Genomic DNA, 24,579 nt, shown 5'->3' on the forward strand with positions numbered 1-24,579 from the left:
CCTCCTTCCTGCCCCCAGTCTCAAGCCTTTGTCACCAAGAGGTCTGCTCTTTCTTTCTAAGGTTATTTCTGGGTCAGTAAAGAGGGAGATATAATCCTTGAGCCTTGTGAGGTAGTTTCCTTAATCATCTGAGCTTGTTCTGGCAGAAAGCTGCTTACAGCAAGCCTGTCTTGTGGCAGGGAGAGAAAAGGTTTAGGAAGTGAGGTAGAAGAGCCTGAATCATAAATCTGGGAATAAGTGCTGTAAATCTCACACTTCTGCTGTAGAACTTCCATTGTTAAATCCCTCATCAACCACTGACTTATGTAAACATTTATATGGGGTAGAATCACGTTACTCTGATCTTCTAGCAGTTGGAAATCTGACATCTACCTGTAACTATTTTCAATTAAATTCTTAGGATTTAGTAGTCATATCTATCATTTTCTGCTTTTCCATCCTTTGAAATCTTACAGAACACCTTTCTTTAAGAATAAGTTGCAGCATAAGTAAGCAACCATCATTTAGATGGAGAAAAGAATCTTCAGGATATATTTTTCAGTCATTTCCTTTGCTGAATTTCTTAAGATGTCAGTGTACTGAAACTAGTTGTCTGCCTTCAGATTTTTTGAGAAACTGCCTCAGATCCTGTGTCTTCAACAGAGTTGGCTGAGCTGAACTGAGCTCAAGGAATTGAGGAACTTTATTTATCAGCCTTTTTGAGATACTTTCTATATCAGCCTTCAAACTATGAGGACCTTCCTCAATGCACAGCCTGCTTGTTGCTGCCTCCTAGCCCATTCCATTCCTGATCCTCATCATCTTCCAAGTGCTCTCTCATCCCATCTGTTTTAAGCTTTTGCCATCTGTGACACAGTCCTGTAGCCTGAAAAGTGTCAGAGTCTGTTTCTTCGGTGACAGAGTTAGGACTGATATTTTCTCGGTTCTGTGTGTCTAACATAGTGACAGATTTTGTTCCATTCCTGTCAGCTTCTGCAGACTATTTCACATAACATGTCTACATGTATATGCAGTGTTCTTAAAAACAGGCCTTTGCCTCACCTTGGGAGCTTCTAAGCTGTTAGAGAGAGCTGCAGTCCTGTGTTTTCGGCATAGTTTGGGATGGCTTACTTCCTTGAGTTGGCTGTAACACAGACCAAGCGTTGCACTAGACCAAGACCCTATTGCTCTTCCTCTGCTGCAGATGTAAGTAATCATGCAAATATCATCATGAGGTGAAGAAAAGAACAAGGCAGTAGACTGCATCTTGGAACCGTACTTCACTGAGAGAAGGATCGTCTCAATGCCCAGCCTTTCCTTTTCTGCTCCCAGATGTAGCTTGTGGCAAGGCCTCATCCACTGGGAAGTGGGCCCAAGTTTGGGGCTCAAGGACTGGGAGGAAAGGCAAAAGTGCCACAGCCTACAGTGTAAGAACCAGCCTTGGTTCTGGAGGGAACTGAATCTTGAGTATCATGTTTTGTGTATGAGACTTGGCAAAGGTCTGTGAAAACATGGTGCTGATGCTGTATGCGTGCTTATCTCCTTCTCATCCTAGATGTAGATAGTGCGCTGTGGCATCTACATGCTTGGGTTTTTCCTACTTAGAACTTTTGAATAGAAGTACCTTTATTGTAAGTGAAGTGTGTATGCTGAGACTTTACCTTTAATCTTCAAGACAGAGTGTATCAGGTGATAAGCCTGAGGAACAAAGAAGTCTAAAATGATTGGTGGGCAAGAGATACAGACAAATTTGAATCCAAGTCCATATCAAACCCTCATTTTATTCTCTGTGTGAATGGAAAATGAAATCTTGGAAAATGTGAATGGAAAAAAGAAAACAAAGCAAGTGAATATTGTCTCTGAGAAGGTCAAGTAATTCATTTCTACTCTTGTTTGTTTTGTACTGTTGTGGTGTAAAGGCAAATTTGTGAACTGTATCAGAAGTCAAATGTGTCCTGACCCATAAGGAAACATGGTTCTCAGAATGGGAAGCTGTCTTTCATTCCTGACTGTAGGAAAAGTAAACTTGGAAAACCAGTCCTGATGTGCTAGTGAGGATGTACTGCTCATCTCTGTGCATCAGAGCATCTCAGTAACCAGCACTTCTGCTCAAGGGATCTAGGAAGAGCATTGGACTAGTGCTCTACCAGAGCACTAATTTGCTCATCACTTTTGGCTGATGTGATTAGCAGTCAAGGCTAATTACCTGCAGGAATGCTCCCTCTTGCCTCCCTGAATCCATACATGAGAAAGCTGGTGTTATGATCCTTGGCAATATTCTGTTCTTTCTTCCTTCCATCTAAGGAGAAGATATGAATACTAATGAAATGGATATAGAGGAATGCTTCAAGATCAACTATCCTCTTTCTTCATCTTTTTTTTCTCTCTATTTTTCTATTACATACATTTCTACGTTGATAGAAATATTCAGAAAAGCAGTCCTATGAATTTAAAAGTATTATGGGAACCATAGGTGTGCCCTGTGAGAGTACTTTTTTTCTATCTTTGGTGAAGAGGTGATTGAAAGTAACTGACAAACATGTGCAGTGGGTTTATTTCCTTGCAAGCATGGTACAGCAGCCTAAGGAGGGGTTGGTGGAGAAGGAAGTTAATTGAAATGATCTGAAACTTTAAGTACGTCTGAATTTAATCCTGCCTTCCTGAATGCATGCCTGCCAGCCATTCTTTATTGGAGAGGTAGGCAATCTTATCTTAAAGCTAAACTTCTTTATTTTTCTTGACAAGAAGTAGAAACAAAAAAGAGCCAACAGGTGTCATATAACAAATCTATTGAAAACTGTACAGAAGGTGGATTCAGCCTTGTTAAGCTAATGTTTAGGAGCGGAATAAGAAGTTGCTAAGATTGATGTACTGGGAGAGTTAGGAGCATATGCCTGAATCTGTTCAAGTCTGCTGGCTAAGTGGATGCTTGGATGCTGAAGACTGTGTGGCTACTGTAATACAAAAAATGTAACAGGATGAATTAGCTTATAATAAGCCCTATGATACCAGTCATTTCCAATATTCAAGGTAAAGCTGAGCTATATTTATACTTAGCTATATTTAAGTTGCACTGCAATCTGAGACATTATCATCTGGGCACTGCGTAGAGGTACAAAAGATCCATGCACTGTGCATTTGGGTGTCTCACATAGCTTGAAATCCACTGAGACTTTATATCCAAGCATACGCCTTGTTAACCCTATCAGTACAGCCTGTTGCCAGAAAAAAAAATAATGGGCACTGTGGGATCTTAAGCCTCATCCACTAAATGCAGCAAGTCCACTTAATGTGTTAGAGTAGTACATTCTAAAGCATGCAGCTTTAGAGAAATGAACACATGCACCTGTAGTTGCATATGAGAGAAAGTTCCAAATATGGGTCCGAGTCCATTGATTGTGCATGTGTGGTGCTGTTTTATTTCTGTTAGTTGTATTTATTATTATTATTGTATGTGAGTATTCTTTTTCTTCCAAGTTTTGTAGTAGGGGTAGGAATGAGATTTATATATCTCATACTTCAGGCTTTGTTACTAAAGCATCTTTTGGCTCATTTTTTTCAATTTATTTATAATAAACAATAACAAATAGCATAATTTTCAGAAAGTTTATGCAGTGGAAACTCATTTCTTACACTTCTATCAACTTTGCTGTTTCACTTTGCAAATTTTTTTGAGTCATGATGCCAAGAGATCTGAATGAATATAAATCAGTCAGAAGCATTTTCTGTTTGAAGCTTCTGCTTGTACTGCTTTATTCACACCTTATTGCAGATTAAACTTGAATTTGATCCTCATAGGAATTTTCTCAGATAAAGACTTAAGGAAAATCTTGGGAAAGCCTATTTCAGATCTTTGAAATCCATGTAAGACTTTGTCCTTTCTTCTTGTTGGCAATAATTGCCAAATCCAATAATACTGTATTTATATAAGGAGATCTTTTTTTTTACTTCCTCCCCTTCACTGTTTGCTGCATTTGACTTGAAAGGAGGCTGAATGTTGCCAGAGTCCACCCACTCCTGTCCTGGCCTCCAGGGGCTCATTGCAAACTGCTTTGGAATGTGCCAAGACCTTTGGGACACCCACACTCGAGAAGGAAAAGTGGAATCAGCAGTTTGGTAGCTGTCTTGCCTTGACTTTCTGGCATTACTACTGAGAACTATCAGGGGTATATTGTCACTGTTTAACGTGACAATAGTCACATGGAGATATTTCCCAGACCAACTTTAATTTTGATGTATTGTCATCATTTCCAATTTGAAAAACCAAACAGGTAGCATTGTAGAAAATATGCTATAATTATTATTATCAATTATCTTGTATAGTGTGCCTGAAGTTCAATAATAATATAGCCATAAGTAAAATCTGTTTTTTCAATTCACACTTAAAATATCAGTGTTTTTGTTTTTGTTTTGTATTGTTTTTTCTTTTTCTTTTTTGTTCCATTTGAATGGTTGGGTGTTACAACCTAGAGAAGGGGATGCACTTTTGTGTTACTTTGGGAGAATTTTGTATGTTCCCTGGCAACAATGACTGCTCTGCTAAACCATTTGCATTGTGACCTATTCCCTTAATAGTAAGATTCAGAGATCATCTGCATCACTGGCCTTAGTTTCTGCTAATAGCACCAATGATTGATTGTTCTGGAATTGTTTGGGACTACTGCATGACAACAAGCTTTTTGCCATCATTACAAAAAGATCCATTTTGTTGCTTTGTATGTTGTTTGGTCACTTATTCAAGGTGAGTGAAAAATGTTAATGGATCATTTTATCCTCTTGATTACACAGGTACATGTAACTAAGTACAGCACAAGTCTGAACAGTTGGATTGATGATGTAAATTGTCTGATTTAATGTGTGGTTCGTGAAATTACTTTGGTATCTGGGTAAACAATAACCGAGAATTGGCTTCTGGATTACATAAACCCTTTTAGCTCTACATTTATTTATTCTTTTACTAAGTATCTCATGTCTGTCAGCTTTCTATTTGTATAACATCCTTGACATTTTCATGTCTGAGTGCTTCCATCTATAGTGACACAGACCTTTTATTACACTTCAGTATCCCAGTTTTCACAGTTTGCAAGCAACGCCTTCAAGATTATCAAGTCTTCTTGACTATTGTTAATAAGTTCCACTAAGAGATCAAGCAACATCGGGTTAGTTTCCATCTCCTCTACCCCTTGCCCTCATTGCATTTGGCTGAGATTAATAATTAGCTGTAATATGAGAGAAAACAAATAATGGCATTTATTTTTAGGATGATGCCTCCCACAGTGAAACTACAGAATACCTTGCAGAGAGAGACCGGCTGGAGAGGGCTTTTTAGAGGCAGAGATCCTCCTCAAGAAACAAAGCAAGAAAATATATTTGCAAATTTAATTGCTTATTGTTGTTCTTGCTATTATTATTTATAAATCTTTTTACTATTATTGTTGTGTGTTGATATTATTAAAAACAACACCCATAGAGCAGAGTGAGTACTCCTACAGAAACAAATATGGATGAGTTGCATGATATATCTGGAAGCCTAAGAAAAATTGTCATATAAACAGCTGCTTTTGCATGTTGGTTGTTAGGAAGAGAAAATTACAGTGGTAATTTTTGGTGAAAGAGAGAAAATGGATGAAGTCTTAAAATGAGGCTGGAAGTGTGGAATACTGAAAGAACAGTGGAAAAAGTGACGTTGAAAAGAACCCATTAAAGTACAGTCTAAGAAGAGCAAGGGTAGAACGTGAACTGGAAATTGATATAAATAGAAAAGAGCTTTCTTTCTGTTTATTTTATTTTATTTATTTATTTTTTATTTTTTTCCTTGAAGTAGTATTTTGCTAGCTCTATTTCCCATATCTTTGTCTGAATTAGCAGATGTCCTGATTCTCTGGATTTGGTCCCATTATGCACAGCCTCAAGCCATGGGATGTAAAACACCCTGCTGTGTCTTTTACAAGATCAGCAAGAATAATAGATGAAAGAGTTCAGAATGGGATTTGTTGTCTTTATCTAGATCACATGATTATAAGTAGCCCATTACAGGCAACTGTATTTAGAGCTGTATACAACTATAGGTATACCTGCATGAATGGATGTGAATTTGAGTAGCTACACCAAATGTCAATAAGCCAGGAAAGAGTCAGAAAATGATAGATGCTGAAAGTAAGAACAGCCAAAAAGCTGTGGCAATGCTGTGTCCAGTTTGCTTTTCCCTGTTCTTGTCGTGCTCATCACACATCAGACCACAAGGACGTAGTTTCTGTATTGATAAGTATGAAGAACTTACAAATACACTCGACTTTTCATCAAGATATACCAGAAAAAGGAGTTGGTGGCAGTAGACTTTTGTCTAGCAGGAATGTTGTGTTTTTGAGAGAACTCAATCGAATGTGTAAAGATGTTTGCGTACATGTGTACCTGTCTTGTAGGTATCAAAACTGTGCCCTGGCATCAACCAAAGTTCACTTTATATTTAGTCTTTGCCCACTTAGATGTCATGAATCTGATTGTCCTGATTGGTATTTGGACTCTGAGGAATGTATAACAGTCTGTGATTGTCACTGGACTAGCCAAGGACTAGCTGAGTCAACACCAGTGTCTGAAGCAGTGCTTGACCTATGAGAAAAGTTTATGAATAAGTATTAATTCACTACTCCACTCCATGTTCTGTGGCAAGGTAGCATCCTATAACAATTAGTACAGCACTTGTTTAAAAGTATTTCAACCAGAGGCAACTTTTGCACAAGTAGGCAGCTTAAAATCCAGCAGAGGGCAATGCTGTATTGCACCTATATGGATACTGCAAAATTAGTCTACCTTGAGGACCTTCGAATTATTTTCTCTAGTGTGAAATCATGCATTTCATTTAGGATAGATTATACTAGCCTTGTGGTTGAGTCTTTATTTTTTATTTAATAACGTTCTGAAGTAATGATGGGGAAATCTCTCCCATTGGTGGTAGTTGCATTGCTAATACAAGGCTGTATGAATTGCATTAGTTGTTTGAGCTTCAGAGAAAAAAGAAACAATGGTAACTTGTCATAACTTCCCCTGTTTTTTCTTTTCTTTTTTTGTTCACCTCTCACCTCTTCCACCACTTCATATATGCCTATCAGCTTATTCAGTTTCTGCACATTAATTATGGCTACCTTCTCCTTCCAGTTGTTATTTCTTGCATGTTCACAAAACAAGAAGAGAAGTGACATAATTCAATAGTTAAGTTACCATACTCTTGGGAGGCTCATTGAAATATTTCCCATTTACAGAAGATCACACACACCATGGTACTTTTCTATCTACTAAACATATGGAAAAAATAAATAAAAAATTGAAAAAAAAAGTCTATGGGAAGAGCCACTTAGAGTTTCAGATATATTAATCTCTGAATGCTGTCATAATTTTATTTTTATTTTTCTTTAAATGTTGTGTTCTAGAGGCCACCACTGTAACTATGGTAGAATTCAAGTTAAGTTATACAAACGGAGTTGAGCAGCCAGATTCAATCCTTGCTGTTTTTGAGGTATACATGCTACTATTTAATGATGGAATAGAATGAAGAACAGTGGTGAATAAGAGCTGATAAGTCCAACTTGGTTTTGCATTTTCAGGTCTGTATCCTGTAGCTAATGAAAAGAATGCAACTGATCTCACCTATGTAGCTCTGGTCTTTGATGTAAAAGTGCGTTTTACATTGGCACAGCAGAAATGTTACAGACCAATTGGACCTGAGGCTAACTAGAGCTATTTTGATTCTATGCCATTTTGTCAACTACAGAACTGAGGACAAATGTTGCTGACCCATTAATAGATTTTATTGTAACTCTCTCTTTATGAGAGACTGTTTATCAGAGACTGTAGTGATAGGACGAAAGTGAACAGTTTTACACTAAAAGAGTACAGATTTATCTTAGCTGTAAGGAGGGAATTATTTACTCAGAAGGTAATGAGGCACTGGAATGGGAGAAGTTGTGCATGCCCCATTCCTGGAAGTGTTCTAGGGCAGCTTGGATAGGTCCTTTGGCAACCTGGTATAGTCCAAATCTCCATGGCAGGGGGCTTGGAATAAGATGGTCTTTAAGGTCTCTTCCAATTCAAACCATTGTAAGATTCTATTCCTGCCCAGCAGAGGCACAGCTCAGTCTGTGCAGTATAAAGAAATTCCTCCAGGACCAGCATGTTGACACAATTAATGATTTTTATGCTTCAATTATAAAGTATAAGAAATCAAGAAAAAATTAAATATTAGGGGGTTTATGACTACAGGGTGCATGAAAGATGTGGCTTTTTCAGCAGCAAAGCCAACAGTTTGAGATTCAGAACTAATCTCTGGTCAGACTAGCTGTTTTTCCTAATTGATCCGTGCAGCAGTGCAGTTAACTTTGGTTGCTTAAAATCCAGAGCCTGGAGGCAGTCGCCTTTCTATCGTTGCGAGTGATTGGTGCTCCTGGTGCTACTTAGCTCTACTCCGGGGAATGACAGATCAGCTGCCCGCCCTGGGGCGGGAGCTGTCCCAGGTACTGGCACTGCGCCCAGAGCACTGGTGTGTGATCTCCCTCTGACCAGCCTGGGTTTGCTGTACTTTCTTCCCCAAATCTAAGTGATAAAAGCAGATTTCACTTTCTCACCCATCTCTACTGTAAATATGTGGGGGAGCACAATGGCAAAAGACTGCTGCCACATTACTGAGGGATCCAAAGCCTCACACTTGTTTATAAAACAAGCCTCACAAAACAGCTTTTCTTAGGTCTTCGGGTGTGCAAATATAACTTGCAGGACACTAAATTCCACTGTCTCTGTTCTGTGGCAAAGTGTTTTTTTTTTTTTTTTTTTTTCTTTTAAGTACATTTGAAGTCTCAGCTGAGAAAGAATTTAAATGACTGAGGCCTAAGCCCCTGATAATGGGAGGTTTATTAAGGAAACACTAACAGAACTGAACTGGAGTGGACTGAATAGCCAAACTCAAATAATGGAATGTTTGTGGCAACCAGAAAATGATTGCTTGTTGGCATAATCCCAGGATAAACTTCTGCCAAGAGCATGCAGTCTTTCCTTGCCAAGTTCTTCGTATGGGGAAATACAGTACCGAATTTCTGCACGTAACACCACTGCAAAAGAATGGGAGGAGAAATGGCAGTTTGCATGTGGAAAAGAAAAAGTGTACATCCAAAACGATGTAAATAGTATGATGCCTAGAGCTCCTCTGTTCAGTAATGATCTTTAAAGCAAAGGCTTGTGTTTAAAAATTAGGATTGTGGTCTGAAATGCAGGTTTTAACCTGTGGGATTCCCCTCACATGTGAATCTCTATTCCTCAGTGCAGCATGCAGGGAAATAAAAAATTTGGAAGTCTGTATCTGTCTTCATGAGCAGTTTCTTTCATACATGAAGAAAGAGGACTGTCTTGCAGCTCTGAGGCACATTCTCAAGAAAGTCTTTCAAATCATGCTCAACAACTGTTCTATTTTCTGAGAAATGCAGTTATGAGCTGCAACTGTGTTTCAGTACATGTTAAGTAAAAAAAAAGAAAATGGCTACTCATACAAGGAAGGAGAGTGTAATGAAGTTGCTCTTTATTGTACCAACTTATTATATAGAAGACTTTTGGACAATACATTTAGAGAGGGAGCTATGGTTCTCAGCCCAACTCATTTGGAAACTTTTTTCCCCAGCCAAAATATGACTTATCTAAATGTGGCAAATACCATCCTGCAAGACATCTTACAGTGGTAGGTAGTCTTCCCATGTCTCACATAAAATCTGATCATGTAGTATAAAATACTTAAATGCTAGGACATAACAATATTTCCTTCTAGGAAAATACCTTTGAGGCCATTAGAAACATCTGTACTATGAGTGTCTGCATGGGAGACTGAGATACTCATCTCAGAAATAGTTGAGCTGCAGTTAGGAATCTTTTGAGGAGTAGGAAACAGTAATCAAAACCTCTGCTACCAATCACAGGCAGGATCTAAAGCTAAATCTTCCAAGCTTTATTTATTTATTTCTCTTTGAAATTGATATAAAGTTCAACAGAAAGCATAAACTAAACTCAAATTATGCTTTTTTTTTGTTTGTTTGTTTGTTTGTTTTTCATTTCTGACAGTGCATTGGCACTCAGTTTGTGTAACCAAATGATTTTTCAAGGCCCCAAGGGGGTGGTTCTCAGATAGATTTTTGGTGGATGCTGTGATATAAATCCAAAGCCAATTTGAGCCTAGTTTGGAGAGAAGAGGGAAAGGATATTATCTGGAAACAACCAAAAGCAAATCTATGCTGTTCTCAGCCTGCATATATATATATATATATTTTTTTTTTCTCCCAGTTATTATTGCATTTATGTATGTGGCATAGCTATAGCTTTTTTTTTTTTTTTTTTTTTTTTTTTTTTTTTTTTTTTAAATGCCTTATTTATACAATAACAAGAAGTCTGTTTGAATCAAAGCTGCTTTCCAGCACTACTTCAGCATCCTCCAGGGCTGTAGACTCCTTTCCAAGTTCAAAAATGCCAACTTCATTCTACTTCTCTTTCTGTCATCTACTGTGCTTGTTCTGTGATGCTGTGATAGTACAGTATGTCACAAGTACAATTATCTTCACATATCTTCATAGAAACTGGACTTTGTTTAAAATAATAAATAAATAAACATCCATTGTGGTTTGGAAAGACAGTTCTGAAGAAAGATGGTGTTAGAAAAACGTGGCTTCTCTTAAGGACTCTCACCTTCCAGTGGCTGAATGATGACTTGAAGTTCAGAAAAACTATTTTTTAAATTATTATTATCATTGTTATTATTCCTGTTTAAAAAGTATTTTTTAGTGGACTTAAGACAACTTTGTGAACTGAAGCAGCTGTAATGTTAGTGACTTATGAGGAGATTCTCTTCAGAATGGATATTCAGGGATCAAGGAGTGAAGGGTAGGGAAGGCATTACCTGGGATTAGAGAAAACGACTTAGAAGAATAATGAAAAGAGCAGGTAGAAACAGTGAATGTCACCATACAGAAGGGTGTCAGATGAAAAGATTTTTTAATCAAATGGGTTTTCCTTATGGATTTTTTACAAATGCTTTGCAACTGATGAGAGTAATGACAGAGAAAACCTATCAGTCATGAAAATCCTTTCACCTCACCTCCATCACTCTCACACCAACCAGATTAAAACAGATACTGAAAAAAAAACAACAACCCAAGTGTTTTGAATCATTGCGTATCTGGAAGATAGTTGACAGGCACAGTGGTCCCTGAATAGTACTCACACATCAACAAGCAGATTAATTCTGCTGCCAGCTGTTTTTGTGGAAGCATACAGTTCCGCACTCAATTCCAAAATTGAAGATTTTAAGGAGTGTAAAAAAGATACCAAAAGACTAAAAGATTGCTCTGTAGTTCCATTTCTCATGTAAGGTACAGTCTATGGGTCTGTCTTCTACCACCTGCACTTAGTGGTATATCCATAATATATTTTAACATATATATCTCTACTTATCTCTGTATATAAACCTTGGATAGGTATATGAAGCTCAGTGCAGTTAAGATAAGTAACAGAAGTAGAAATGGCAGCAGTCTTCTTGAATGTATTTGGAAATGGCATTTTCTTTGTAGAATGTTTTCATGAGTAAGGTGTAGAACGATTACTTTATCTGAAAAAAAAAATAAAAAATAAAAAATATCTATTTCTGTCTCTAGAGCTCATTTTTTTGTACTGTTATTTGAAAGTGATCTCTTTCATTCCTTGCCCAGGTTTGGATGTTTTTGTGACAAACTCCTATGAGTGGAGTCACTACTTTGAGATGCTGCCAGAGGAGGCAACCTTTTGCCATCCATGCTTTCTGGTGCTTCACAACAGCCATCAAAAAATATTGCTCATTACTGGTGCTAATATGATAGCAGTGAACATTTACCAGGCTCCCATATCTGAAAAGAGCTCTAAATCCTGATTCATCCTGATTCTTCTTCTTCTTTTTTTTTTTTTCTTTTTCTTTTTTTCTTTTTTTTTCTTTCTTTTTTTTTTTTTTTTTTTTTTTTTTTTGGTTCCATTAAAATTCACAGCCCATGTCCTTTTGTGATTTCTGGTTGGTTGTTAAATTGCAGTGGAGTAGAGGAGGCTGATTAGCGAATGACTGAAAAACATACTCTAGCTCTATGTTACAAAGTAAAAACAAACAAACAAATTTTCTTTGCACATCATATTTACTTTGGTAGTTACTTTTGGTTTCATATAGCTGTCCCAAATATTCTGAAATTTTTGTCAATTGAAGAAGCTGTCTCTTTGTGGTGGGGATGGGTTAATGCAGTACTTCAGAAAGATTAATAGAGGGCATAGGTGGGAGGCCATGTACTTTTAGTTTCTGCATTGCAGATTTCAGTGTGCCATCTGAATAGACAATGAAATACTCTCAAGTATTTGACAATATATAAATACTTTCAAAGAATGGTGGCTATCAAATATAGAGACTATCTTGAAGCTTTCCTGCAACAACACATTGAGGCAGTGGAGCTGTTCAGTATTGCTGCCATTCTCCTCTGTAAGGGGCAGCCTGGTCACCCTGCTGGAACTGCAGAGAGACAAAATCCAGAAGAGAAGATCAAACTGCAGCTGATGCTGGGTAATAAAATAATTCCTCCTTCACATGATTGTTTTCATTATAGGATTCTTGGTATTATTTTAAGAAGGCAAGTGCTATTATCCTTCTCTCATAGACAGAGAATTGAGTGCAGTAACAGATGCTGTAATTTGCCTATTGCCATCGAGCTGAAAACACACTCATTGGGACAGAAGGAGAAAAAGAAAATGAGAATACAGTGGAAACATCTGTCTGGATTGTATGGTGCAGCTATTTGTTAAGAAATTCATAGTACTGCTCTCAAATTGTGATGTATTCATAAATAATTGTGTGACCACTGGGACTGTGATCGCATCAGCATATATCAGCACACCATTTTTTTCCCTTGTAATAGAACTAATAGTCTTTGGCTGTGGACCTAATTACAAAAATAGTTCTATTCATTGATCACTCCTGTTTTTTCTGCCTATGATATCCAGGGGGTACTGTTACAAATACTGCAGTTAAGAAAATTATTCCTCCTAGGTTCATTCAACTTCAATAAATAGATTTCAGATAGTGAAGAAAACTTCCCCTTGTTCATACACAGACAGTGAAAGACTCTTCTCTGTCATAAGTTTGTTAATTGGATGGAAATACGCCACCCCTTTCTCTAATATTTTTCAGAAGATACTCAAATATATCTCTGGTAGATACAAATACATTGATATCTCTGGTAGATAAAAATACATTGGCTGTCCAAGTAGGTGTTAACTGCATATCTTATAGCAAAATATTCTGTATTACATTTCTTTTCCTCTTTTCTGATCCTGGAGCAGTAGCAATCTAGGCACTTTTGTGAGAGGCACTGCAAAATCATGATAAATATCTCATGTGTCTTAACAATCTCAGGAAACCAGAAGAGAACTAGGTGAAGCAAAGAAACTAGCTGATGGGTGGAAAGGCAGGCAGGCCATTATCAAGTGTCTACATTTTCTGCACACTGGAGAATGTGTAAAGAAGGAACTGAAAGAGAGTATAGGATATACTGATAGCTGAGGCTGGGGAAACTCGTGACTAAAACACATAGTTTCTTTGGGAGAAACACATGGATGAAGATGATGCACAAGGTAGTTGAATCGGAAGCTTGGCCTTCTTCTGCTGAGCCAAAAAGTAGTTTTAGAGATTGCATGTGGTTCTCTGTTCTTCCTGGTGTGGTGCTGTTGTCTCATAAAATCCAGGACAGTTTAATCTTGTATCTAGTCTTGGAAAAATTAAAATGTAAAGAAATTTGGTGTGATTTCATAGGGAATGACAAAGAAATTGTGAACACTGTGATAGAAAAAAAGAATCACAGGAACAGCAGTGACTTAAAAGGGGCCTTTCAGTTAGAATCCAGGAGTATAGCCTTATGAACTGAAATTTCAGTAGTGGTTTTTTTTTTGGTTTTTTTGTTTGTTTGTTTGTTTGTTTGTTTGTTTTTAAACCACTCAGTTAGATCTGTGGGTGGGAAAGATGATAAGACAGTTGCAGAAGTCAGTGTTAGATACCACTTGAAAGCCCTGACTCACTCAGACCCACCATGAGCCAACCAGAAGATTGAAATTTTCAGAATACTGAAAAAATGTATTTTTTCAATAATTTTTTTATTATTATTATTTAATAAAAACATGCATGTTTTTCTGAAAAAATGCATGGCTTTCTGAAAATGAAATGCCTGATCGCTGAAACTCTGTTTCTACACCATTTTGCTAAACAGAGCAATTTGCTGGATTTAGGTAGTTTTTGTTTTTAGTTTAGATCAGTGTTACACAAGAGGAAAATAAAATAGCATTAAATATTTTCATTATAGTAGATAACTATAATTCTCATCATAGAAAGGTCTTCTTTCTAGATTTAGAGGGAAAGTAGTACTAATAATAATAGGGGCTAAGCATCTGTGGATGGGATTTCTTCATTAGTTACCATAGAACTATTGAAACTTGACCTTAAAGATCATCCCTAAAAATAACCATGAGTGTCAACTGTTAACAAGCTGATTCAGTTAATATAAAATAGGGGTCATAAACTTTACAAGTATGATTAAGGTTTTCAATTTTAAAAGACATTTTTAAGAAATGTCAGTTGTGTTGACCCAATGGAAAATTTTTAATGAAGAACTTTTCAAAATCTCTTTGTATTGTTGCCAATAAAGACAGTGGAGGGAATATTTGCATGTGTGTGTGAGGGGAGGAAGACCACTGGGGTTTATAGTTCACAAAGGTCTGGCTCCAAAGGTGTATATATAACCCAATTTTCTATATGGAAGACCACTAGGATATGGGGGCATGTGCCATGTGATGAAGGAGAAAAAGACCCGGGGAAGCATAGGTCTCTGCTGCTGTTAGAGAAGTCAAACTCCAAAGAACTGAATGCTTTCAACTTCCTTTTAACAGAGAAACTGTATTTGCAGTGTATTATTACATTACTACAAAAGTGACATCCTGGGTTTATTAAGAAAGTTTGTTAAAACACACACCAAATGTTTCTTACTGTTGTACAATTGGAGCAGAGCAAATGTAATATTTACATTTAAGAAAGGGGAAGGAAATAGATTAAGATAACTACCCTCAAGGGACTGCAAAATAGAACACATTTGAATATGAAATTAACTTAAGAAATGAAGGTAAACATTAAGTTTCATTAAACACAGCATGTGTTTACAGAAAGGAGACTGTTTTCCATCTAGCTCACTTAAAAACTGATTTTCTAGATATGACTAATCTGGGACTAATCAAACTGTGATTTATTAAAGTATTTATTGTAGGACTTGATGAGAAACTATTAATTCAATCAGAAAAAAAAATGGGATTCTATTGCTTTTCCTGATGTTATGCTGATTCATCTGAGCTCTAAGGTCAATGGTCTTATTATAACATTGATAATCACAGAATCACAGAATTGTAGGGGTTGGAAGGGACCTCTAGAGATCATCGAGTCCAACCCCCCTCCCAAAGCAGGTTCCCTACACGACGTCGCACAGGTAGGTGTCCAGGCGGGTCTTGAATATCTCCAGAGAAGGAGACTCCACCACCTCCCTGGGCAGCCTGTTCCAGTGCTCCGTCACCCTCACTGTAAAGAAGTTCTTGCGCACATTTGTGCAGAACTTCCTATGCTGAAGTTTCAGCCCAATTCCCTTAGTCCTGTCTCCACACACTACTGAAAAGAGACCAGCCTCGCCACTATGGCCCCCACACCTCAGGTATTTATAAACGTGGATCAAATCCCCTCTCAGTCTTCCTTCTCAAGACTAAACAGACCCATTTCACTTAGTCTCTCCTCACAGGGGAGATGCTCCAGGCCCTTCACCATCTTTGTGGCCCTCCGCTGGACTCTTTCCAAGAGATCCCTGTCTTTTTTGTACTGGGGAGCCCAGAACTGGACACAGTATTCCAGATGAGGCCTCACCAGGGATGCCATGGGGATGCATAATGGGGATGCCATGGTGTTTAGTCAGTGTCTGGAGTCCATGGTGTCTATGCTGATAGTTTCCTTTGCACACTCTAGGACTTAGGGTCAATTTTAAATGTTTGCTGACCTGCTTTTGTACCTTTCTGTTTCTTCATTGGTCCACAGATCCTGGTTACGTATGGTTTTACCATATGTACAGTCCCTTTGGCATATATTATAAACCATTTCTTTGTTCTCTTTCTTACCCCTACTTTCATAGAATCCTAGAATCATAGAATTACCCAGCTTGGAAAAGACCTCAAAGATCACAAAGTCCAACGACAGCCTAACACTAGTACCCTAATTCTAACAACCCACTGCTAAATCATATCTCACTGATAAATCATATCAACCCACTGCATATCATATCTAAATCATATCATATACCACATTCAAATGGCTCTTAAACACATCCAGGGACTGTGACTCAATCACCTCCCTGGGGAGCCTATTCCAGTGCTTAACTACCCTTTCTGTAAAGAAGCGTTTCCTAAACTTACCTTGGTGCAACTTGAGGCTATTTCCCCTTGTCCTGTCACTTGCCACCAGTGAGAAGAGACTTGCCCTGCTCTCACTGTAAGCACCTTCCAGATACTGGAAGAGAGCAATAAGGTCTCCCCTCAGCCTCCTTTTGCCCAGACCGAACTGCCCCAGCTTCCTCAGCCTCTCCTCATAGGACTGATTTTCCAAGCCCTTCACAAGCCTGGTTGCCATTCTCTGGACCTGCCTCTGTACCTCCATGTCTTTTTTGTACTGATGTGCCCAAAAATGAACACAGTACTTGAGGTGAGGCCTCACCAATGCCAAGTACAGGGGTGGGATGACTTCCTTAGTCCTGCTCGCCACACCATTCTTGATACAAGCCAGGATACCATTGGCTTTCTTGGCCACCTGGGCACACTGCTCACGCTGTTGGCTCATATTCATTTCATCCAGATAGAGGCCTGCATTTTGTTTTCTAATCATTGGTGGTTTTTGTTTGTTTGTTTGTTTTTGTTTTGTTTTTGTTTTTTGTTTGTTTGTTTGTTTTTTTAATAGCCATGGGGTTTACATTTTTGACCCTGTGCCTTCAGGCTGGTATCTCTCATACATGTACTCAACAGTAGATTTTGTCTTCTCAAATCCTTTCCCGTGACACTAGTTCTGTATTTTTTCTATAGTGAATTATTGTGATAGATAAATCATAAAACCTGGGTGGCTCCACACAAAGATAAACAAAAGTAAATCAAATTAGCCATAGTCAGATGGTCAGTTAGAAAAATTGCTGCTGCAGCAAAACCAAATGCAACAAAGCTGTAGACAGGTCTGAGAAAGCTCAGCCTTGCAAACTCACTATAAAGCCCATGCTCTGTCATAAGAAATGGCAATACATACGGCATTGCATTACATGCAGTGTTGCAAATTAACCACATTGACAACATAGATGAAGTTTGGCATACTTTACTGGAAAAGCTGGAAGATATGCATGGGTTAAATCATGTGACAAAATCTGGAAATTACACTTGTATATGCTAAGAATAAAACGCTTGTTTGTAAAAGCTGGGACCTTGCCAGTCGCTTTGGGAAGAACAGATGAAGGGAAGGGATTTTGAGTAATAGTTATTAACAGGAAGAAAGCCACCTGCAAAAGGCATATGTGATATGCTGCATATGCTAACTTCAGTAGGGTTAAGAAAAATAAGCATTGCTGCTCATTGATGGAACTTCATCTGAAATTGCTTATTTTGTTCTGGATGGTCTTGTTGAGAAAAAAACTTGCTCCTATTGGAGCAGGAAAGGAAAGATGGTCATTACTATAAAATTAGATCAGGAGGCAGTGAGGGATTTGGATTTCTGATTTTTCCTTTATTTCTTTTTTCTTCCAAGCAGAGATTGATTGTGAAATCATCTGTAAGACAGAAGTAATTCCCATGCCTCAGTGTTGTTGGGAGAAGTCATTTGCAACAGTGCATCTCAGCTGGACTTCAGTTCTCACCTCATTACACACTTCATGTTTTCCTAATATCTTCTTTTTCAGTGTTTAACTCTCATTAACCATTTATCTCTTTTCTCATTCTTGTTTTAGTACTCTTTTCATGGTTTTAGTGGTGTCATTTCTTATTTATTCCCTTTTTCTGATCTTGTTCCAAGTCATCATTTAAACTGTCCTGAACTCTCTCTACCTTTTCTTTCCCTTGATTCTGCAGCTCCTTCCACCCCAAATGTCTCATTTCTTTCTTTCTCTTTTAATTTTGATTCTTCCTATTGTCTGTATATATCACTACCATTTGCTTATATTTTGCTGTTTGTTCTGTTTAGGGCCTGTCATATAGACTTCTAGAAATACTTTACCTTCATGAAAGTACTTTCCCTTGCAGATCCTTCACCGGATCTGTAATTTCCACTGGTATAAATGGAAGTTTCATTACAAAAATCAAAACATCAAAAGTGAATCAATTTGCTAGTAACATTTTTGGCACTTCTTAAAATCAAAGGTTGAACTGGAAATATTGAAACAGAATCTAATGAAAAAGGAAAAGCTTGATATAAGAAGGAGCTGTTGTCAGTGGAACATGTTGTTTTCAAAAACAAGTCCTGATTGACAGGTTTTTCTCCTCATCCTTTTAATGCACAAGTTAAATACTTGCAAGAAAAATGGAAGATTCATCTTGAGTAACTATTGATGAGTGCGATTTTCAGTCTTTTTGAAGAAATACTTAATATTTAATAGATACTATAAATAGGTCATAGGATATACTTGTAATCTGATGAGAGTATGTGCCCTTGCTGATCTATCATGTATAAAACAATGATGTAATTTGCTGTAGTCTCACACATTACATCAGATTCAGTGTGTTTGCGTCGTGTGAAATGAGGCATCATTCTGTTCAACACTGTTTTCCACTTCCTTTTAATTAATAGCAAAGGCACTTCAGGGAACAGCCTGTCTCTCTGCCAGAGAGATACACATATCTGTGGGTTCAGTGTTTCCTTAGACAAATTGGCAAGGATTTCAGTTGCAGAAGAACCTGGAGTCTTTGGCAATTATGCTACACTAGGGCTTCATTGGGTTTTGTTTATTAGGCTTTGGGAATTTTTCAGACTCTACAAAGTAGGTATTTTTCCTGCCAGTTTTGTGGAAAATAATACTGATGAAACTCGAATTTTAGTCTCTGTCAACTCAATATAAGGCATCTGCCCTATAGAAAGATATTTACAACTCTTGGTTTTTCTGGCAGCACAAGAGGTTTTGTGTTACCACTTCCAAAGTCCCTGGGGCTAGCAGCAGTGATGTAGGAGGGAGCTCTTTGCCTCCCTAGCACATGCCTCTTTGGCATGTGGTGGCATCCTGTGGTACAGAGCCCCTGTGCTGCCTTGCTTCATCATCTGACAGTGTCTTGAGATTATAGACCTGTTTGTCCTTCCCTATGTGTTTCCATGTGAGCTGTTAATACTCCAACTAGGGAGTTACTTATTAGGAAGAGAGGAAGTGAAAAATTGTAGTGGATGTGGGATGAGAGGTGAGATGCAGTGCTGCTGGTGGTGAAGTTTCTCCAAGGAATAGTGGCTGAAGGGAGAAAGTTGAAGTCAAGGATCAGTATGTGTCCAGGCTCTGTTTGAGTACCCTGGTCCTTTCTTTGTGAAAGGACTTGTTATTTTCTGAAGTGAACCAATCTGGTGCTAATAACAGCTACTTCAAGCATCTGAATGCCAGGTATCTTGCAGTTTTCACATGAAATTAAGTTAAATAAAACAGTTACATTTTCTCATTTGGCTTCTAGCATAATATTAAAGCTGTGTACTTAAAAATTAAGTCCTTGTGCTGTGGATTCCACTCCTGTTGTTCATGTCATTTACAATTATGTTGCTTTTGAACAAGATTTTTTGCCAGCAGGGAATACTGAAAAGTGCCAAATTAAATTTCCGATGCATTTTGTCTTTAGTTCATGGTGAGAATTATTTCTCCCATAAATTCACTATGCTTAGCAGAATGAACTCATATTTCCTCTAAAATGTCTGTGGCAGCAGATTAGTTTTCAAAGCCATCATAGTGGCACTGTTCATGCCTCCTCCTAGGCTGTGGCATAGCACAGGCCTTGGTTTGAAAAAAAGAAGATGGAGAAATGCTCCATCCAAGCTGCATCTATTCCACCAACTTGGAACCCTATTGCCTACTAGAGATGTCTCTGGGAAAAGGAAAGAACGATGTTTTCACATATAGAGCTGCTGTGGCCACGCTTTCAGGTAAAAGATACCAAAATGTGATAATGCAAATTACAACAAAGTGAAAAGGAAGTATGTGTGTAAACCATTTACATCAGCTAGTTCTAAATTACATTTGGTGTCTGGCTAACAACTGATGCTTCACCACTAACCAAAAAGTTTTATTTTGTTTTTCTATTGGAATATGTTTTCTAAATACAGTTTTTGGATTCATTAGAATGCTATGAATAGTCTCTGCATACTCAAGCCCTACGTCTGTGCCCATTTTGCATTTCAGGCAATTAGCTTAATTGATATTAAAAAGAGACACTAGCTGTAGGGGAAGGAAATGATAGGTAGGAACATAGCAATGACAATTAAAGTAATGCATCATATTTACCTATACATGTTGTTTTCACGAACAAAGCTCTTTTCAGATGTTGTGTAAGCCTAATAAGAACTTGAACTCTTGCAAGGTAGACAGTGTTGGATTCTCCACTTTGCATTAATTGGTAAGATGTAATGCAAAACATTCTATGTGTAACTGTACTCAATAAATCACAGCCAGATGTCATGAAAGATAAGTTCCAGGCCCATCATAAGTCTTGATTCTCTGACAGAGAGAAATAATTACTGATTATTCTGTGGCAAAACTCATCCATAGCATCAGTAACATTATTAGGCATTTGGTACAGGGACTGGAAAACAAATGTTAAAAGTCTTTATATACTTTCTGTAAGGAACTAATTGTGTTTGACTTGCATGTGTCTTCTGTCCATGAAGCTCAGCTTCCTAAAAATGCTGTAGCTGCCATTTTGATGGGATTCCACCTTTTGTAATCTAACCAAGCCTATTTTCTTTTATCTCATTTTTCCTCAGAATGCTACAGCAACAACAGCAACGTCGAATGTTCATGGCTGCTCTCCTGGCACTTGTCTTCATTCTGGCAGCAGTGAGTACCACTGAGGCTGGAAAGAAAGAGAAACCTGGTAAGGTCTAGTGTAATACAGGGTTAATCCCTGAGGCAGATTGCATTCTTTTGTTTTTGTTGTGAAATTCAAGGCATTCATTAACCTTTTGACATGCATGATAGGTATTTGTGGCAGTGACATTTTTTCCTGTGCTCAGTAGGAAAACAGAAATTAGTTTTCATGAAAGCTGGAAGCTTGAGAAAGAAGAGACTAAGTCCTCAGCTTATCACAGAGTAGGTATTGCAAGACATCTTTCCTTAAAATTTGCAGAGAGTAGGCTCCTACTAGGCTTAGGGAGAATCACATAAGAGCAATGAAAGCGTAGTTCTCACGTTACTCATTTGGTGTGTTATATGTAATTGCAACACCAGTGCCATGAGTGTTAAAATCCTCCAGTAAAGGACTAAATGGACTCTGTGCTGAAAACAGACGACCAGACATCCAATGGTAATTGCTTTTTGCTAGTGATGAACTCAGACCCCACTGAAATAGAGAGAGTTCTGGAGTAGAAAATTTACATCTATCAGACTGATTTTTGATATTTTTTATGAATTGCCTTTTATGGTGTTTTTCTTAAGATCTTATATCTTTTAGGGTAGTATGGTTAGGTTGCAGTTTGACTTGATGATCTTAAGGTCTTTTCCAACTTGAGCAATTCTGTGATTCTATGATTATTTACATGTTGCTTACACACCGGTTAATATGACTTGTTAGTCTTTTAGAATTAGTGTTCCCACTAAGAAAAAGGATGTTTCTAATAAGTGTGGCTGTAAGGAAACACTGCAAAATATGGAAGAGCTAAAACACAAATCATTTTATGTAGGATTACTTAAAATTGCATGTGATATTTGAGACCTTGATTATTGTTTTGGTCGACACTTGGATTTGTCCCTACTTTTGTCCCTACAACACTTACTTTCATCCCTAAGAAACAAAACTCTAATAGGATATCAGACTTTCAAGGTGTTCTGATCATATTCTGACTGTTTACAAGGAAGGTTAAGAACCTTAATTATCTCATATTTACATATCCTTCTGCACATGACTTCTACACATCCTCCTATATTTCTTATTTGCCCTTGGGGATTTGGATATATTCTGGCATAAAATGTAACACAATATAAGCCAAGTGAAGAATTTCTGCTTTTACCAGGAGATGCTCAAATCCCAGTACAAAATGCCAGCATGTAAATTTCTTATCCATATGGTGTGGTGTGCTCCAGATGAAACAGAAAATATTTAAGTGCCATCAGCCACTGAAGGCAGGGGAACATCCTTTTCTGAGCGTTTTGTTCAGTGGTCCTTGAGGCTGTGTAGGTTCCCCATTCTGAAGATGATCTTTAAGGTCTTTTCCAACCTGAGTGATTCTATGATAATTCTATGATTCTATGAGAGTTTGATTTGGCTATTAGATGTAGTGGAACTGACTTTGAATGATTGTGCTTTGGAGTTAAAGCCGAAGAAGTTGACATATTTGCAGAATTGTGAAGGACATGACAGATCTTTTGCTTGTGAAGCTGTTTTACAGACATCTTCCTTATTTTCTCTCTCAGGTGCTGTATCTGTTCAATGAAGAGACATTTCTCTATCATCTGTGAGTACTGACTATTTATCTTGTGTTTCTTCCTTGTCTTCCACCAGAGAAAAAGGCCAAGAAGTCTGACTGTGGGGAATGGCAGTGGAGTGTCTGTGTGCCCACCAATGGAGACTGCGGCCTGGGGACACGTGAAGGCACTCGCACTGGAGCAGAGTGCAAACAAACCACCAAGACTCAGAAGTGTAAGATTCCCTGCAACTGGAAGAAGCAATTTGGAGGTAAGCATCACACTTTCAAGGGGCTGCTTTTTCTGTTTACTTAAGTACAATGAAGAAAGACTATATTATCTTCTTAGCTTTGCAAATAAGGTGCTATCTACCTCCAAATTTCAAGTTCGTTTTAACTAAATCATTTGAGGAATAGAAGGCAGCTTCCTCATAGCAAAGCAGCTCCTCCAGCAGAGAATCCAGATAATCTACTTATTGTAAACTTAGTATTCCAGCAGCACGTTTAAACCTCTTTTCCTGTGGTGTAGAACCCTATTTAAGGCAGCAATTTAAGAGTCATCTGTTCTCTCACAGCTGTGAACTTCTGCTATGGTTACTACTGGCTTTATGAGACCTTGTGATATGTGATTTGCAGCATGAAGCATGGGTGGCTACCAGTGTGTGTGCACTGAATGGAGGCTAGGTTATTTTATCATTTCATAGGATTTATATATGGCAATTGAGAAAGATACCTCTGACCTGTCCCAGACAAGATGTCTGTCCAGAACTGAAATCTTGCAAAGTTAGCTATTTATTTTTTTTTTTTAATAAACAGCTCTCTTGAAACTATTCAACCCTTCTCTCTTAACCTTTGGCATCACATGAATGGAGGAACAATCATACAGAACTTGAACAAAGTTTTCATTTCTCTTTCTTTTTTTTCTTTATTTATCTCAGTAGTTCAATATATTTTCATTTTATTTACATTCTGTATTGACAATTTAAAAAAAAAATTCTCCTGGGATTCTTTTCTCCAGTTGCATGATCCTTTTCTCTAGGAGCACTGGCTGGCTGTGATGAAAGTGGTTGTAATGTTACTTGTTCCTACTGAACTGATAACATTTTTGTTTTCACTCTCAATTCTTTTATTTTAAAAATTACCATTTATTTACACATTGCAGCAGAGTGTAAATACCAGTTCCAGGCCTGGGGAGAATGTGACTTGAATACTGCTTTGAAAACTCGAACTGGGAACTTAAAGAGAGCTCTTCATAATGCTGACTGCCAGAAGACTGTCACAATCTCAAAGCCCTGTGGGAAGCTTACCAAACCCAAGCCTCAAGGTAAATTCAGTTTGCTGAAAGCTGCATACTAGTTCATTTAGTTTGATGGAATTGTGTTGTTTCACATGCTTCAGTAGGATCAGGATGTCGTACTCTCATAGCCTCTCCTGTCTCCCAGGCAGGCAATATTCCTGCATTGTATAGTAAATGAAAAGTAACAGGCAAGAGGTGAACTGAAGATTAGGACTACATATGTTGCCACCAGTTTGCTGATGTGCAGTAGACCATCAGAGTAAAGATGTGTTGCATAACTCACTTGTTGGCGAGAACACTCCAGTAATAGCACGCAAGAACACGTCTTGTTGAGATAAACACCTTTCATATTGACTGAATAATGATGAGTTGAAAAAGGGACTACTTTCCTTCTGGACATGTAGTATTCAATGGATGTTTTGCTCACTGCATGCTGAAAAGAGGGCATGCAGGTGTTCTGCACCTTTTGGGTTACATATTCTTTATTCAAAGACAGCAGGGATGAGTCCACCTATTGTCTTATTTAACTGAAGGCATATGCTCGTTTTGTTTCCTAGTGTCTCTTAGACAAACATTTTATTTT

The 24,579-nt window shown here is 37.9% G+C and overlaps 1 protein-coding gene across 1 annotated transcript in view; it reads left to right on the forward strand.

Annotated features, from left to right (window-relative positions):
* Positions 1-24,579, forward strand: part of PTN (pleiotrophin) — a 69,440-nt gene that overhangs the window by 25,832 nt on the left and 19,029 nt on the right. The window contains exons 2-4 of the mRNA XM_072328610.1: positions 21,065-21,174; positions 22,798-22,971; positions 23,862-24,023. Coding sequence (XP_072184711.1) covers positions 21,066-21,174; positions 22,798-22,971; positions 23,862-24,023 — 445 coding nt within the window. The 5' untranslated portion in view covers position 21,065. The remainder of the gene's footprint in view (positions 1-21,064; positions 21,175-22,797; positions 22,972-23,861; positions 24,024-24,579) is intronic.

Source organism: Excalfactoria chinensis, chromosome 1 (assembly GCF_039878825.1).
Source record: "Excalfactoria chinensis isolate bCotChi1 chromosome 1, bCotChi1.hap2, whole genome shotgun sequence".
Classification (NCBI taxonomy): Eukaryota; Metazoa; Chordata; class Aves; order Galliformes; family Phasianidae; genus Excalfactoria; species Excalfactoria chinensis.